The following is an 18,937-nucleotide window of genomic DNA, read 5'->3' as shown; positions in this document are numbered from 1 at the left end:
AACCTGAAGTGAGTGACACACACATGAGCCCGTGGGTCACAGTGGACGTAATAATCGGTGTTATAGTGGACATGTTAGTCAGTGTTTACATTGGACGGATCAGTCCGTGTTCTGCAAGGTACCATCGAATCTTTACGGGTACAGTATATAAAATGAATAAATGCAAGATGCAAAGCCATTATACAAAAAAAAAACATTCATTGGCATAAGGAGATTCGTTAAAGAATAAAAGTAAGGAAGGTAAAGCACGAAGTTAGTGGTGGTTGAGGAAGGTCACCCGTCCTCCTGGTGACGCTCCCGGAATAACACACAACAGTTGCGGCAGTGTTCACACACCCCACGGCCCATGCTTCCCCAGGAGTTAGGGCGGCGTCTCACTGGCCTCTTTCTGTGACTTTTTTTTTGTCAACTTTCACAAAATCGTCAAACTTTTTTCTTGCGCACCGTCACACACGTTTAGAAACAACTCGCCAGTTTCCCTCGTTCGACAACTGTCAACAAACAAGATGGATCCAACTGACGAAGAAAGCGCAGCAATTCTACGCCTTTTTGGTGTATGAAGAGTCCTGGTGATCCCAGAGACAGCGGCGCTGCCTTATCTGGTCCACTAAGAACTCCTCGGAGAGGCGTGTCCATACTTGGGAAATTATTTCATCTGTTGGCTCAGTCATGTTATTGTTATTCCCCCGTGGTCAAAATGTAAACAACAAATGACATTTTCTTACCATTTTAAATTACACGAAATTAAACATAATACTGAGTAATCTTGAGAAGAAGAGCAATAAATACTACATTATTATTTTATTTAGATTTTAACAAAAAATTAGTTAATTTTTTATAACTATTTGTATTATCAGTTATAGATAGTGAGTTGACTCCGGTAAGTTGTCGAACGAGTTGTCAGTGCAGACGGTCTGTACCAGTTGGTGAACAGCCAACGACAACTCCGACGATTCGTAAAAAAAGTCGATAGTAATGAAAAAGTTGACAACAGAAATGCTAGTGTGACGCCGCCTCAGTTAACATCAGCGATCAGGAACAAACAATACGTCATCTTGTATTTATTTTAATTCAACGAAGCCTAAAAGATCTTTCGTATGGTGTTTACCGTATAAATCCATTCTTACCCCAGCGGAGGACGTGTTTATGACGTCTACACTACATTAATTTTAATCAGAACTGTCGAACGCGCCAGGAGCAAACGGCTGAGGTGCAGCCGCCTTTGCTGTGTGAGCACTGCCTCCTACTTGATGCAAATATTGCAGATATATGTGCCGAAGTGGTAACCATAAACCGCTATGAGAAGACAAGCACTGATCTGATCTTTTGTAAGGACTGGAAAGGTTTGTTTTACTGTACTAGCGGGTCATGATCGTTGACTTAACCACAAAAATAGACGAAAAAGTACACTTCACAAATAAAACACCATGCAAAACTTACAGGACGGATACTATTCTGAAAGGATAAAGAAAAACGGTTAGCTAGACAGCAAATTAAAAGAGGGAAATAGAGGAATGTAGACAGCGACAGACCATCACCAACATTTCTAGCTACAACTACATAGATACAACACAACACACATTCTTAGGTCCAGTGTAATAGTCATGGCAAAAGTAATATTACAGTTACATTATACGAGAGGTTATTAACAAGTACAGTCCAAGTGACCCAGGTCACCAAGAAATAAACAAAATGAAGTCCCACAGTGGTGCTACAGGTACTATGTTATATCTGTATCAGTTATTATGATCATTTCGACTTTATGACCGATTTCTTAAAGGGCAAATTACAAGGCCATGAATTAGGTGTATAAACTAGTCTGGTATCTGGCGTCTTTATGAACTCGGTGGTGCTCTTATGAGGTTAAGTGAGATGTGTGGGGTCTTATGAGCAGTGGTGATTACAGCTGGAGTTACAGTATTATGAGCACTGGTGAGGGTGAATGAAAGACACTGAGAGCCCCCCGCACATCCCCATGGGCGATAATGATACAACTTAGAGGTCAAGAGAGATCTCATCACCTGGAACAGCAGGACGGGACATCTGAGAGGTTAATAAAGACCTTACATGGATGGTAAGGTCCTCAATCATCTGAGAGGTTAATAAAGACCTTACATGGATGGTAAGGTCCTCAATCATCTGAGAGGTTAATAAAGACCTTACATGGATGGTAAGGTCCTAAATCATCTGAGAGGTTAATAAAGACCTGACATGGATGGTAAGGTCCGAAATCATCTGAGAGGTTAATAAAGACCTTACATGGATGGTAAGGTCCTAAATCATCTGAGAGGTTAATAATGACCTTACATGGATGGTAAGGTCCTCAATCATCTGAGAGGTTAAAAAAGACCTTACATGGATGGTAAGGTCCTAAATCATCTGAGGTTAATAAAGACCTTACATGGATGGTAAGGTCCTCAATCATCTGAGAGGTTAATAAAGACCTTACATGGATGGTAAGGTCCTAAATCATCTGAGAGGTTAATAAAGACCTTACATGGATGGTAAGGTCCTAAATTATCTGAGAGGTTAATAAAGACCTTACATGGATGGTAAGGTCCTAAATCATCTGAGAGGTTAATAAAGACCTTACATGGATGGTAAGGTCCTAAATCATCTGAGAGGTTAATAAAGACCTTACATGGATGGTAAGGTCCTCAATCATCTGAGAGGTCAATAAAGACCTTACATGGATGGTAAGGTCCTCAATCATCTGAGAGGTTAATAAAGACCTTACATGGATGGTAAGGTCCTCAATCATCTGAGAGGTTAATAAAGACCTTACATGGATGGTAAGGTCCTAAATCATCTGAGAGGTAAATAAAGACCTTACATGGATGGTAAGGTCCTCAATCATCTGAGAGGTTAATAAAGACCTTACATGGATGGTAAGGTCCTAAATCATCTGAGAGGTTAATAAAGACCTTACATGGATGGTAAGGTCCTAAATCATCTGAGAGGTTAATAAAGACCTTACATGGATGGTAAGGTCCTCAATCATCTGAGAGGTTAATAAAGACCTTGCATGGATGGTAAGGTCCTAAATCATCTGAGAGGTTAATAAAGACCTTACATGGATGGTAAGGTCCTAAATCATCTGAGAGGTTAATAAAGACCTTACATGGAAGGTAAGGTCCTCAATCATCTGAGAGGTTAATAAAGACCTTACATGGATGGTAAGGTCCTCAATCATCTGAGAGGTTAATAAAGACCTTACATGGATGGTAAGGTCCTAAATCATCTGAGAGGTTAATAAAGACCTTACATGGATGGTAAGGTCCTAAATCATCTGAGAGGTTAATAAAGACCTTACATGGAAGGTAAGGTCCTCAATCATCTGAGAGGTTAATAAAGACCTTACATGGATGGTAAGGTCCTAAATCTATGGTTGGTAACATTTTTCTGAAGTACAAAAACGGCCATAATTCTGACACACCTCCACAAGTCAATACAGAGATCAGTTGCATCGACCGCTTCCCAAGTGGATGCTGTGCACTTTGTGACGATCACTATACTGGTATATAAATTAAATTATATTTTGCTAGCTAGTATATGCTGTTTACTACACTGCCTATAAAAGTATACAAACCATATTTTTTTTTTTAGGTATCCTATCAATGAAACGGGCATATGGTAATTAATATTGGGAAAATTTTCAGCTTCAATTGTCGATTTTGGCTCGCATTTCTGCATCCGAGTTTCGCGCGCTTATTTTAATGTACAGAAGACAATAATGGCTATACGGCCGTATGTGAGAAGAGGCGCTGCTCACCACTCGTCAGGCTCCCAGCAAGCAGCGGGACTCATCTCATTTCCCCGTCTGAGGACGAGGGTTGGCGTGGGAGCTCTGTAAGCTAAACCTTGCACACTTTACCGATGTGTTTTATACGAGTCGTACCGATATAGCGCCAGGTTATGAAGTAACTTTAATTACACATTTCTAATGATTATACAGTTCACGTTTTTATTAAATGAATATTTTACGATAATTGTGTCGACTGGGCACAATAATTGAGTGTGTTTATATCTAAGTATTGTAAATGAAGCTCGCAGAAACAATATGACGAGTTTAATGTGGACAGTCTCTTAGATGGAGGATGTGAGCAACAATCTATATGACAAATAGACGAGAAAACTATAGAGAATGACATTTTTTTAATTCGTCTGATTTGTGAATTTTTTTTTTTTTTTTTGCAAAGTTAGAAGCGTGTCTCCTCTATGACTGGGAGTGTGTTACAAGGAATATCCGTGCCTCACCTCACTTGTTTTTGTGTTTAATATTTTTGGGATTAGCGTGCTATGTGTACTATAATATGTTATGATTTTCACTTCTCTAGGATAATGTCTATTTGTGTAGGTGAAGTTAATAGTGTGTATCTATGAAAAAAAATCGATCGTGTCATGTCAATTGTAAACCGGGTATAAGAGACGGGTTTAGGGGATATTTTACCAACACTTCTGAATTTTTGTCCCCCTACAACACACACACTATCTATGTCTCATGTACACACTCAGCCTCCCCAAAAATGTGGTGCCATCTTAACCTCTGAAATGATTCCTTAATAAGACGTTGTATCTAGGGTCTCCAGCACAACTCTAGATTTTTTTTTTACGTATGTTGGAGGTGAGTGTGAGGGAGATGTTTCGCCCGTGAACACTTGCCTGTGTGCTCAGTGTATAATACCTTACTCCGTCGAGTTCTTAGAAGGCTACTTAGAAACAAAGTCATCCACACAAAAACACTATTTTATAAGTAATACTACAGCACCAATATGGGTACACATACACTCGGTTCTCACATGAGTAAACATTCAGTTCTTAAGTTCTGATGAAAGATGAATGATAATGGATGACTATAACACTTTACGAGTTAAATTCCTCTTGTTTTATCATTTAATGCATCAAAAATTAACATAACATTTGATGAGTGAATATTTACAGTCAGGATGACACCATTACCATGGCTGATGAAGTAAGAACATTATTGACTCGATCTCTCTATGCAACCTGTTTGGCTGGGACAAATGCACAACTTTACACCAAGCTGTATTAGTGAGCTAGCAGACTAACCTGTTAGTGTCTACGATGGTACAAGTGCAGTATTGGTGTGGTTCAGGACCTACCTGGGCAAGCTGGAGGCAACAGAGGGGCTTCTTCTCCTTCAGCAGGTAACACAATGTTGGACTGACGCCGATGTAGGGCGACACAGGCGGGAACCCCTTCACGATCCTGTATCACAACACCACTTGTTACCTAAGATCACCTCCTGTGTTCTGTGGCACTAACACCACCACCTTCAGGTGCTCTGTGGTTCAGATATCACTACCACCACCTGGGACATTGGTGGCAACATTGATGTACATTTACTGTTAAGAGTATGGATATGAATTTATGCTAACCATTCACTACTTTAAAATGATGAAACACATGAGTTTAAACTTTGAAGTGAACTTAACATTCTTAAGTGTTTACCTTAAGCCTTTAATTAATAAAGTTGAATGAATGATCACAGAATCCCTATCTAGCTTTAACGGCGTTGCAAACAAGTAAGATTATCAACACCGGAAAATTCCGATTATAAATTGAACTTTATTATATGGCACACTGGTCAAGCTGACCTCCTCGTAATTACATAAAGTAAAAATCATCTGAACCAGCTGTGCCCGCGTGAACTACCATTAATACACGTTAAGTCCACACGATCCTTTTGCATATACTCCTGGCTTCTCACTCAGTGGTTACCTCACCATCACTGAGAACCAGAGGGAAGTGAGGGAGAGACACAGGTACACCTCAGCTTCCTCTACACACAACTGCCAATCACGGGAGAGAGAGCTGCTGTGATCCTGAGCTTACCGCCCTTGGTGCCAGGACGTGAACCCTGATTAGGTTATAATACAGGGCCCTTGGACTTGTCCTCCCCTGCAGGATGATATGTCAACCTTTGTTATGTAGGAATCTGGAAACTGTGTGTGTGTATGGTGTGTGTGTGTGTGTGTGTGTGGGTGCGTGAGTGTGTGTGTTAGTGACTCACGCGATCATCTCGGAAGGGGATCTCCAGGGTACATCGTCCACCTCGTCGTCACTCTCGCCCGACGCCTCCTCACTCCCTCTCTCTTGCCCCGAGATGTTCAGAGTTGACCCAGTAAACATATCAGGCACGGGCAGGATGGAGGGTCTCCGAGTTTCTGTAACAATAAACAATACTGCTGACTGACTCACACTTACCACCACCTAACTATTTCAATCACCTGTCTAAGAAGGGCACCTGATTACCATAGACACTTAAATTGCTTTTCAGAAAACATAAATAATTAATTACTGAACTGATTTTCTGAACAGTTTAGGACATATTCCCTAGGGTACTTGGCACCATCTGGCATGTAAGTACCTGAGCATCATTAGGTAAAGGGTATTGGAATTTTAATGTATTTTCTCATATATTTTTGTATTAAGGATTATTTTTATTCCATTTTGTTGTTCCGATATGTGATGACAAACAATGTTATTAGATATAAACCAAACATATATATGACCCAAAAGTTAGATGCCAAATATTGTCAATAGCTCAAGGAAATTTATCCGCAACTTTACATGTGATTTGCACTCAGCATGTTTGAGAGAGAGAGAGAGAGAGAGAGAGAGAGAGAGAAAGGACGTACCTGGGCGCTTGTCTGAGACGCTGATGAGGGTGTCAGAGCGGGGTACGTCTAGGAAGTTGCCGCCGCTGAGGGAAGGACTGTTGGACTTGGTAGTGTCCTCTCGCTCCAGTTTGTGTCTCGGGTGCGCCTTCCTCATCTCCATCGACCCTGAGGGAGCGGGTAACTCTCCGTCACTCTCACGAACCTGCCTCACTCGTTCACTCACTCTCACCACCTGCCTCACTCGTTCACTCACTCTCACCACCTGCCTCACTCGTTCACTCTCACCCACCTGCCTCACTCACCTGCCTGTTCACTCGTTCACTCCTCTCACCACTGCTGGCTTCACCACCTGCCCCACCACTCACCACCCGCCCCACCTGTCCACTCACCACCTGCACTCCACCTCACCACCTGTTCACCACCTGCCTCACCCCACCTGCCTCACACTCACCACCTGTTCACCTCTCAGTCTCCTCTCACCCTGCCTCACTCGTTCACTCACTCTCACCACCTGCCTCACTCGTTCACTCACTCTCACCACCTGCCTCACTCGTTCACTCACTCTCACCACCTGCCTCACTCGTTCACTAACTGTCTGTCACTCAGTCTCACCACCTGCCTCACTCGTTCACTCACCACCTGCCTCACTCGTTCACTCACTCTCACCACCTGCCTCACTCGTTCACTCATTGTCTGTCACTTTTAATGCTTGGTACATCCATTCACTCTTTCTCCATCTGAACTCGCTCACTCACTCACTGAATCTCTCTCTCTCTCTCTCACTTGCACACTCTTTCACTGTCTTACTGTCTCGGTCACTCACTACACTCGCTTCGGTCACTCGCCACACTCGCCTCGGCCACTCGCCACACCTACAGCACGTGATACAACTGACAGGTGCCGCCGGAGGATGAGTTTGATGAGTGGAAAAGGAATTGAGACAACTTTATGTCTGAGGAATATTGGAACAGAATAAAAATGCAGAAAATAGCGAGATTTACAGAACTGTTGAAAAGAAAGAAAAAATAGTGCTAATAAAGTTTTTTAAATAGATATGTATAGACAAAAGTTTATAAATGTTTAGAAAAATGTTTATATATGTATAGAAAATGTTTGTATATGTATAAAAAAGTTTATATCTGTAGATAATTTTTTTTATATATGTGAAGGAAATAAGTTTATATATATGTATAGAAAATAAGTTTATATATATATGCAAAAACGTAGATGCAAATGATTCTGAAGGGATAGATGCTTTATACCAGGACGTACTGTTTGAGAAGGTTTAAGGGTATGCACGGGGCAGTCATAAGCTGGTGATTCATGTACAGCAGCTAAAAAAAGTATCTGTGCATACTCTGTGTGAAACAATATGAGACCACGGACGATAAGTATTGGGATATGCGTTTTGTCTCCTTAAACTACCTGTATTTGAGTGTAATCACTTGACCGATTATTTTATTTCTATATGCCAACTCACTCTCTGTGTTGGATACTGAAATGGCGGTGGGTGAAGACAAGCATACCAACCCTCCCGAGACATCACGAGTTGTACGTATAATTTCGGAAGCCATCGGACCCACCCTGTCAGATACTTTCTTTAGCTACTGTACCTTACCTACAGTACCTCCTCCCAGCCACTGTTACCTCCACACAGCACAGCAGGAGGAGGTCGCCCCGGGCCCCTCCCTCCCTCACACCTACTGTATAGTACACACCCTAAGACCCATTACTACCTTGTATCTTCCTGAGGGAGGGCTTGTATACAGCTCCTCGGTGTGTGTGTGTGTGTGTGTGTGTGTCAGCCTAGAGAACTATACTGCCTCAACCTTAAGCAGGATGCTGCCGACTGATGGGCTCCATTTATATCCGTGATAATATTACAGATAATATAAACAAGAGACTTGACGCCTACTCTGTTCGGTGAGCTAAACCTCTGCAAACTGTGATGATACTTGAGATGATTAACCCTACAGCAGCTGTCACTTTGAGGTCTCAGGCCCACATCGAGCTCATGGTGCCTTAATCACTCACTAATTTACTTCAACCGCAACTGTATTAGTGTATACTTAGAGCGGCGCCTGTGTTGCCGGAGAAGCCAGCAGTCAGCCTTCACTTCTGCTGCACATATTATACGCTTCCCTCCCCTCCTTCTGCCAACAGGTACAGGAACAGCGTCGTCTCTCATAATCAAGTTTGTGAATGCAACGTCCACTGCTGCTGCCTCGCCTGAGGCACTCACTCTTGTCTCTAAAGTCAGCTGGAGGGAGACCTTCCTCCCAAGGTCCCCTACACGAAGACAGTCCCTGGCCTCTCGTCACCCACAAAATTTTCCACTCTCTTAATTAAACAGGAGACTCGCGTCATCAATATGTGGTCACAAGGCTAAATTATCGTGATGTTTTACAAGTGAATTCAGGGAGAGGCACATAACTATAAACTTACCTCAGTACATAACTGTTGTGCTACTTAGTAATATAACACCCGGCACAGGACTATTTAACAACATTACAACTGATGACCTCGCCTGGCGTAATGAACGCAAGTTGTGAATGATAAACAACTTTTGAATTACATACAATAGTCGTCAACAGGTAAAAGCTCTAATATGTGCACAAAAGAAACAAGTCTATGGCTATTCAGCAACTACTGCATTAACTTATCTCTAGTGTTCAGTGTAGACCGTTCCTCAGCCAAGACGTGCACAGCGCTCAACACTTCACACACTCTCCCCTCAGCTGCTACTCCACACTACATCTACTGTATATCCTCGAGGACTCGAAACGTGCAACTATGGCATCAGCACAACACTGAGCTCCCGCGCTGCCTTAACTATCTAGGTGTAAGAGTTCCCTGGCACGGGACTTACCCTCCCCTTCTTGATGGACGAGGTTCTTCCTGGTGGACGCCATGAGAGCCTCCTCCCCCGAGATGTGTCTTCCCTGTTCTTCCTCCCACTTCTCTCTCCTGCGGTCCACCTCCTCCTCCAGCTTCTTCTGGAGCTCGTTGACAGAGACTGGAAGGGAGAGGCCTGAGTCACGGTTAGTGGCTGTTGTAGGTAGTGGTGTGGTACCGCGGCCGCTGGTACCCTTCCTCTGGTGGCGCGACTTCCCTGCATGGCTTTAACTACGGCCTACCTTCTCAGGCGTGGCAGGCGCCCAGCCCACACCTCCCCGCCCGCCTCAGAGCCTCACCTCATGGTTTACCACTCCTTACTCTCACGCCTCACAAAATTTAGCTTGTACTGTACTGTATAATAATGAACACTGAGACCACCGCCCTATGGGAACAGCTGTTATCGTTTCGTTATGAAGCGGAAAGAAAAATTCTTTGGTAGTTTGAAGTTTACAAATAATCAATACCTTCTTGGTGTGGGCCATGAGCACAATAACACCTGCCCTGTAAGTGAGAGGGGGACCACTGCAGCAGTCCCTGGGTGCTTGTGGTCGCTCCACCGAGCCTACTTGCGAATATGTATAAACTTGAAATAGATCGCTGGGTGTGGGAGGAGCATCGTGGGTGTTGGGCGGACAGTGTGGGTAGTTTGAGCAGACTGACTGTGTAGTGGTAAACAGATAAGGTTGGAGGCGCAAGACCCCGGTGTATATACTCGGGTTGGCTACCTGCCGCCACATCTACCACCAAAAGCCATGCAGGGTTACGCTACAAAAGTTTAACTAATTGATTTATATAAGCAGGGAATATTTATTGCATTAAGTTTATTATCTTTATTAGGATTATATGAAACGACAGAATTAACATCTTAGTCTAGACTAACACTACCAGGTACACCGGGTGATGCATGCAGCCCTCCACCACACCCGCCTACCTTCCTACACTCTATTGTGCACTCTGCTGACAACTTCACGAGCACGTCGGGGCATGGTAGGGCACGGCGGGTCATGGTAGAGCACAGCGAGGCATTGTAGAACACGGCGGGACGCGGCGGGGTATGGAGGACACGTGAGACGGGGCATAACAGGTCACGGCGGGTCACGGCACGGCATACAAGGGCACAGGGTGGATCGGCGGAGCGTATACTAGGCGCAGAGTGCCACGGGAGAGCATGTAGAGATGTGGAGTGACAGAGGACGAAAGATCATGGAGTGGAACGGTTGGGAGCGCAAGGGCATGGCAGGGAACGGAAGGATACTAAGTAGCACGGTAAGGAACGCTGGGACAAGGATTGACGAGGAGGGGCCCGGAGTGGCACTGTGGAGCACGCAGGCGGGATAAGTGGCTCTGAAAGGCACACAAGGACACAGTGGTATGAAAAGGCACGCAATGGCATAAGTTGACACGGCAGGGGGACGCCAGGTACGGTAAGGGACGTCAAGGCACGATAGTGAATGCAAAGGGCATGACAGGGCACGCGAGGGAAGGGAAGGATCGTAAGGCTATAGCGAGGCACGGCGGGGTACGAAGGAGAACGCAGGGGCACGGCAGTACACGACAAAACACAGCAAGGCACGCCAGAGTACGACAAGATCTGAGCACACAAGGACACTGCAGAAGGTAATAGGGCACGACAAGAGAAAGCATGGCAGGAGGGGCGTGATAGGTCAACAAGGGTTCTCAAGCCCTCGCCCAACACCTCAAGTACCCTAAGACGTACCCACAATATAGTGAATGAAATGCACAAACAACATTACTCCCAGAACAGTAATCGAACTCACGCCTCTCAGACGACAGGCTCGGGCATGACCTGGCGAGTCATTTGGTAAAACATCATTTGTACCCTTAAGGCAGAGTTCAGGTTAAGTTCCCTGGCCAGCGGTGGTAGATCAGGTTCTAATGATCTTTCTGCCTTTCGTGGTACAAGTGATAGTGCCCGAACCTGTCATCAGAGAGACGTGGGTTCGAGATCCTGCGGGGGGAATAGTGTTGTTTGTGCCCCAAGACACCAGATTCACACAGTGGTCACCCCACACCACCACCGAGAGATTCTCGTCCCCTCACGTCAATCACAGAAATTGTTACATGGCGCAGCGCGATCCCGGAAAAGCCTACTGTAGATACCGATGTTATTTAACACATTAAAGGTGTTTTAAATTTAGTAACTGGTATGTTTACCACACCGCGTGGTAGGTGTTCCTGTGTGGGCAATGAGTGGGTCCCGGGGACTAAGTGGGACCAGGGGACTAAATGGGACCGGGGACTGAGTGGAACCAGGGGGACTAAATGGGACCGGGGACTGAGTGGAACCCGGGGACTGAGTGGAACCAGGGGACTAAATGGGACCGGGGACTGAATGGGACCGGGGACTGAATGGGACCGGGGACTGAGTGGGACCGTGGGACTAAGTGGGACCCTGGGACTAAATGGGACCGGGGACTGAGTGGAACCAGGGGACAGAGTGGGACCGGGGACTGATTGGAACCAGGGGACTGAACGGGACCCGGGGATTGGTACCTGGGCTGACGCTGAAAGATATAAAGTAGGAGTTGGTATCTGAGGATAAGAGTATTTAAATGTAGATTGGATTTACCTACGGGAGAGGGACTTCAGGATGCACTGAGCGGGCTTAAAGGACTGCTGGAGTGGGCTTATGGTAATAGTAGAGTGGGCTTATGGGCAAGATAGTGGATTGGACTGTGGACTAAGCCGTGGACTGTCCTAATCACTTGACTGTGGACTTGGCTACAGTGAGCTTTCGGTGGAGGGACAGGAGGACTTCCGAAGGACTATGGCGGGGGCTACTGAAGGACTATGCCGGGGGCTACTGAAGGACTATGCCAGGGGCTACTGAAGGACTATGCCAGGGGCTACTGGAGATGGACTATGCCAGTGGCTACTGAAAGAACTAAGCCAGGGGCTACTGAAGGAGGACTATGCCAGTGGCTACTGAAGGAGAACTAAGTCAGGGGCTACTGAAGGAGGACTATGCCAGGGGCTACCAAAGGAAGACTATGCCAGGGGCTACTAAAGAAGGACTATGCTAGGGGCTACTAAAAGAACTTTTGGGCTTTAGGGCTTTCACTGGCTGATGACTATGCTAGGGTTGCCGAAGGAGGACTACACCAGGCTGACAATCTCCCCTGTTAGACTAAGAGTCAGCTGGGCACACACAGTAGCCCACATGGGTGGTGGGGGAGGGTGGGGCTGGGAGGTGGGGCTGGGGAGGTGCATGGGGAGGGTATGGGAGGGTGGGCTGGGGAGGGGTGGGGCTGGGAGGGTGGGCTGGGGAGGTGGGCTGGGGAGGGTGGGCTGGGAGGTGGGCTGGGAGGTGGGCTGGGGGAGGGTGGTGGGGAGGTGGTGGGGGTGGGCTGGGAGGCCCAGGCCGGGGGCAAGTATACGGAACATTTAGCGCGTCGTATGGCTGGGCAGGTGAGGGGGCACAGGCATGTTGAAAATGTTCAGGTGAGGGAGGGGGGAGGGAGGAGAGGGGAGGGGGGGAAGGGAGGAGGGGAAGGAGGAGGGGGAAGGAGGAGGGAAGGAGGAGGGGGAAGGAGAGTGGGGGAAGGGAGGAGGGGGAAGGGAGGAGGTAACGGAGGAAGAGTAGGAGGAGGGGAACGGAGGAAGGGAGGAGGGGGAAGGGGAGGAGGGGGGGAAGGGAGAGGGGGAACGGAGGAAGGAGGAGGGGGAACGGAGGAAGGGAGGAGGAGGGGGAAGGGAGGAAGGAAGGAGGGGGAACGGAGGAAGGGAGGAAGAAGTAGGTATACAGGTATTGTGTATGTAATTAGAAGGAACAGGTGGGAGGGAAGTATACTATACAACTAGCGTGTATAGAAGAGTATAGACAGTAGTTAAGGGGCGACTGATCAATACACCAGACTAACACACATACGCAACAGCTACTACTTTAGGTTGGTTCCTTACTGACGGCACACACACACTACCATAACTTGACCCCACACATCACGACATACACAAACCAAGAGTCAAGTGCAGTACGTCAAATACACAGTCAGTAGGTCACTAAGTATCCCCCCTTGTGGGAGTACTGCAACATGGTATACATATAACACGTGCAATTTACTGCCATGTAAACTCTTTTATAAGTGTACTAAGTCGACTACTTCTTCCTAGATCATCAACTACGGTGCCCGAGTATTGTAAGAGAGTTAATGCACGACCATAACTACACTACGTACTAAGTAAACATTGAGTAGTGTGCACCATCACCGCCAGTGTTTTACTGGCGGACATCACCTTCTCACAGGACTCTTGTGTGTGCCTCCTGTGAACTGACTACCGCCCACTTAACCTTCCTTAAAGACTGTGTTGAGATGAAGTTCCCCAGATACAGTTCAGGTGAAACAAGCCTTACCTCACCTCCAGGTAAGTGCTGCTCCCTCCTACAGTTCCTCTGCTACAGATGAGACTACCGCACATTTCACATAAATAACGAGTTGGGGGGCAACACACTGCGACGCTCGTGTCTCTTTAGCTAGCTCTCCCAGCCAATGACAAAACACTGGATACATGTCTTATTTGATGTCGTCGTCCGGGTTACCTGTCTTAGCCATAACGTTCAAGGATATGCCTCATCAATATCTAACTATATGTACCATGTAGGTCCTGTCCCGTCTCCTGCTGCTCCATGAACCCCGAAATTCTGACTTGTGAACCCGAAGTAGTAGACACTGATATATCATTCTGTTCACGGATGATTCGGATTCACTAGTCTGAATCTCGGGGTTCGTGGAGCAGCAGGAGAGGCGAGAGGACTTTTGTTTGTGACTGTACATTATTTAAGAGGAGTGTCATAACCAGATCAAGACCCGGCTGGAGAGGTTCTAGGTGGCCAGTGAAGACGGAGGTCATCGTGAACTAGCTTTATTGAACACTACTAACACTAAACATCTGTGACGGTGCAATGTGACGGTGTGACACGACTTACTTAGCAAGTGGACACTAAACTATGAGGTGGTAAACAGGATCTCGTGATTAAGTGCCTGCCTTCATCCTCCTTCCCTCCCTCCCCCTTAAAGAGTGAGTGTGGTGCAGGGGACGAGCAGTGTTGAGGGGAACCAGGAACCCCAGAGTACAGTGCTTGATGGGTGAAGGCATCGCAGGGGTAGGTCGTGGCGGTGTTGTGGTGGGGAGGAGTTTTTTTGGTGTTTCAGGGAGGGTGTGTTCTTTACTTTGATCAGGAATTAATGGTAAAGTGTTATATTATGTACAGAGATGTTGTGTGTGGCGCTGAATTCGTGTGTTGTTGTGTATAATGCAGGAAGAGTACACAGCGGTGTGGGGAGGGCAGAGATATTCACTAGTACAACACAACACCGAGGGCTGGAGAATGTGAAAACGAAGAATCAACCAAAGGGGGAGGAGGTGCGAGATCATGCTGAGGTAGGCACCAGGATGGTCCGGGTAAGAAGAACAGTACGCAACGTGCCGTATGATGGCCCCGTGCCACCCCTCACCCATCGAGCTGGGGACACAGCGCTGCCAGGAGGACGTTTCTGCAGGGAGCATCCTGACGCGGAGGATATGTGACACGGCGGCGATGAAAAGCCTAGGCTCAGGAGGTGGTGGTGTCGGGAGAGGTGTTTGGGACTGTACCAAAGAGTGTCCTCAGTACCTCCCAGGAGGTCCTCAGCACCTCCAGGGGTCCTCAGCACCATCAGGAGGGTCCTCAGCACCACCCAGGAGGGTCCTCAGCACCTCCCAGGAGGGTCCCCAGCACCACCCAGGGAGGGTCCTCAGCACCACCAGGAGGTCCTCAGCACCACCCAGGAGGTCCTCAGCACCACCCAGGGAGGTCCTCAGCACCACCCAGGGGAGGTCCTCAGCACCACCAGGGAGGTCCTCAGCACCACCCAGGAGGGTCCTCAGCACCACCCAGGAGGTCTCAGCACCACCCAGGAGGTCCCCCCAGGGGCCACCCAGGAGGTCCTCAGCACCAACCAGGAGGGTCCTCAGCACCACCCAGGAGGACCTTCAATACCTCCCAGGGAGGTCCTCAGCACCACCCAGGGAGGTCCCCAGCACCACCCGGGAGGTCCTCAGCACCACCCAGGAGGGTCCTCAGCACCACCCAGGGAGGGTCCTCAGCACCACCCAGGGAGGTCCTCAGCACCCAACCAGGAGGGTCCTCAGCACCACCCAGGAGGGTCCTCAGCACCACCCAGGGAGGGTCCTCAGCACCACCCAGGAAGGTCCCGCACCACCCAGGAGGGTCCTCAGCACCACCCAGGGAGGGTCTCAGCACCACCCAGGAGGGTCCCCAGCACCACCCAGGAGGCTCAGACCCCAGGAGGGTCCCGCACCACCCAGGAGGGTCCCCAGCACCACCCAGGAGGGTCCTCAGCACTCCCAGGAGGTTCACACCACCCAGGAGGTCCTCAGCACCACCCAGGAGGGTCCCTCAGCACCACCCAGGAGGGTCCTCAGCACCACCCAGGAGGGCCTCAGCACCACCCAGGAGGGTCCCCAGCACCACCCAGGAGGGGTCCTCAGCACCACCCAGGAGGGTCCTCAGCACCACCCAGGAGGTCTCAGCCTCCCAGGAGGGTCTCAGCACCACCCAGGAGGGTCCTCAGCACCACCCAGGAAGGTCCTCAGCACCACCCAGGAGGGTCTCAGCACCTCCCAGGGAGGGTCCTCAGCACCCCAGGAGGGTCTCAGTACCCCAGGGAGGGTCCCCAGCACCACCCAGGAGGGTCCAGCACCACCCAGGAGGGTCCTCAGCACCACCCAGGAGGGTCCTCAGCACCACCCAGGAGCCCCTCCCCAGGGAGGGTCCTCAGCACCACCCAGGAGGTCTCAGCACCACCCAGAGGGTCCTCAGCACCACCCAGGGAGGGTCCTCAGCACCACCCAGGAGGGTCCTCAGCACCACCCAGGAGGGTCCTCAGACCCCAAGCCAGCACCCAGGAGGGTCCTCAGCACCACCCAGGAGGGTCCTCAACACCACCCAGGAGGTCTCAGCACCACCCAGGAGGGTCCCCAGCACCTCCCAGGAGGGTCCCCAGCACCACCCAGGAGGGTCCTCAGCACCACCCAGGAAGGGTCCTCAGCACCACCCAGGGAGGGTCCTCAGCACACCCAGGAGGGTCCTCAGCACCACCCAGGAGGGTCCCTCAGCACCACCCAGGAGGGTCCTCAGCACCACCCAGGGAGGGTCCTCAGCACCACCCAGGAGGTCCCAGCACCACCCAGGGAGGGTCCTCAGCACCACAACCCCTCACACCCAGGAGGTCCTCAGCACCACCCAGGAGGGTCCTCAGCACCACCCAGGAGGGTCCAGCACCACCCAGGAGGGTCTCAGCACCACCCAGAGGAGGCCTCAGCACCACCCAGGGAGGGTCCTCAGCACCACCCAGGAAGGTCCTCAGTACCTCCCAGGAGGTCCTCAGCACCACCCAGGAGGGTCCTCAGCACCACCAGGAGGGTCTCAGACCACCCAGGAGGGTCCTCAGCACCACCCAGAGGGTCCTCAACCCCAGGAGTCCAACCCGAGGCCCACCCCAGGGAGGGTCCTCAGCACCACCCAGGAGGGGTCCTCAGCACACCCAGGAGGGTCCTCAGCACCACAGGAGGTCCTCAGCACCACCCAGGGAGGGTCCACACCCAGGAGGGTCTCAGCACCACCCAGGAGGGTCTCAGCACCACCCAGGAGGGCCCTCAGCACCACCCAGGAGGTCCTCAGTACCACCCAGGAGGGTCCTCAGCACCACCCAGGAGGGTCCTCAGTACTCCCAGGGAGGGTCTCAGCACCACCCAGGAGGGTCCTCAGCACCACCCAGGAGGGTCCTCAGCACCACCCAGGGAGGGTCCCCAGCACCACCCAGGGAGGGTCCAGGGTCCCAGCACCACCCAGGAGGGTCCTCAGTACCTCCCAGGAGGTCCCACACCCAGGAGGTCCTCAGCACACCCAGGAGGGTCCTCAGCACCACCCAGGAGTGGTCCTCAGCACCACCCAGGAGGGTCCTCAGCACCACCCAGGAGGTCCTCAGCACCACCCAGGAAGGGTCCTCAGCACCACCCAGGGAGGTCCTCAGCACCACCCAGGAGGGTCCTCAGCACCACCCAGGAGGGTCCCCAGCACCACCCAGGAGGGTCCTCAGCACCACCAGGAGGTCCTCAGTACCTCCCAGGAGGGTTCAGCCACCCAGGAGGGTCCTCAGCACCACCCAGGAGGGTCCTCAGTACCTCCCAGGAGGTCCCTGCACACCCAGGGAGGTCTCAGACACCCAGGAGGGTCCTCAGCACCACCCAGGAGGGTCCTCAGCACCACCCAGGAGGGTCCTCAGTACCACCCAGGAGGGTCCTCAGCACCACCCAGGAGGGTCCTCAGCACCACCCAGGGAGGTCCCCAGCACCACCCAGGAGGGTCCTCAGCCCCTCCCAGGAGGTCCCCAGCACCACCCAGGGAGGTCCCCAGCACCACCCAGGAGGTCCTCAGCACCACCCAGGAGGGTCCTCAGCACCACCCACGGAGGGTCCCTCTCAGCACCACCCAGGGAGGACCTTCACACCAGTCCTCAGCACCACCCAGGAGGGTCTTCACACTCCCAGGGAGAGTCCTCAGCACCACCCAGGAGGACCTCAACACCACCAGGGAGTGTCCTCAGCACACCCAGGAGGGTCCCCAGCACCACCCAGGAGGGGGTCCTCAGCACCACCCAGGAGGGTCCCTCAGCACACCCAGGAGGGTCCCCAGCACCACCCACGGAGGGTCCTCAGTACCTCCCCAGGAGGGTCCTGGAGCACCACCCCAGGGAGGGTCCTCAGCACCACCCAGGAGGGTCCCAGCCCCCCCAGGAGGCCTCATCACCACCCAGGAGGGTCCCCAGCACCACCCAGGAGGGTCCTCAGTACCTCCCAGGAGGGTCCTCAGCACCACCCAGGGAGGGTCCTCAGCACCACCCAGGAGGATCCTCAGCACTCCCAGGAGGCCTCAGCCACCCCAGGAGGGCCCCAGCCCCACCCAGGAGGGTTCCAGGAGGGTCCTCAGCCCACCCAGGAGGGTCCTCAGCACCACCCAGGAGGGTCCTCAGCACCACCCAGGAGGTCCTCAGCACCACCCAGGAGGGTCCTCAGCACCACCCAGGAGGGCCTCAGTACCACCCCAGGAGGGTCCCTCAGCACCACCCAAGGGAGGTCCTCAGCACCACCCAGGAGGGTCCCCAGCACCTCCCAGGAGGGTCTCACACCTCCCAGGAGGGCCAGCACCACCCAGGAGGGTCCCCAGCACCACCCAGGAGGGTCCTCAGTACCTCCCAGAGAGTCCTCAGCACCACCCAGGGAGGGTCCTCAGCACCACCCAGGAGGGTCCTCAGCACCACCCAGGAGGATCCTCAGTACCACCCAGAGAGAGTCCTCAGCACCACCCAGGAGGG

General features: G+C 50.7%; 1 protein-coding gene across 4 annotated transcripts in view; it reads right to left on the bottom strand.

Annotated features, from left to right (window-relative positions):
- Positions 1 to 9,660, bottom strand: part of LOC121863322 (potassium channel subfamily T member 2-like) — a gene marked incomplete at both ends in the record, with an annotated part of 50,809 nt that extends 41,149 nt beyond the window's left edge. For 3 of the 4 annotated variants that reach the window (XM_042361944.1, XM_042361942.1, XM_042361945.1), the window contains 5 exon segments: positions 1,441 to 1,455; positions 5,124 to 5,229; positions 6,035 to 6,188; positions 6,663 to 6,809; positions 9,514 to 9,660. In XM_042361944.1, coding sequence (XP_042217878.1) covers positions 1,441 to 1,455; positions 5,124 to 5,229; positions 6,035 to 6,188; positions 6,663 to 6,809; positions 9,514 to 9,660 — 569 coding nt within the window. 4 annotated transcript variants of the gene reach the window in all.
- Positions 9,661 to 18,937: the final 9,277 nt, after the last annotated feature.

This window comes from Homarus americanus, unplaced genomic scaffold, assembly GCF_018991925.1.
Source record: "Homarus americanus isolate GMGI-L3 unplaced genomic scaffold, GMGI_Hamer_2.0 scaffold46197, whole genome shotgun sequence".
In the NCBI taxonomy this organism is placed as follows: domain Eukaryota; kingdom Metazoa; phylum Arthropoda; class Malacostraca; order Decapoda; family Nephropidae; genus Homarus; species Homarus americanus.
This window is presented reverse-complemented; position numbering and strand designations above follow the sequence as displayed.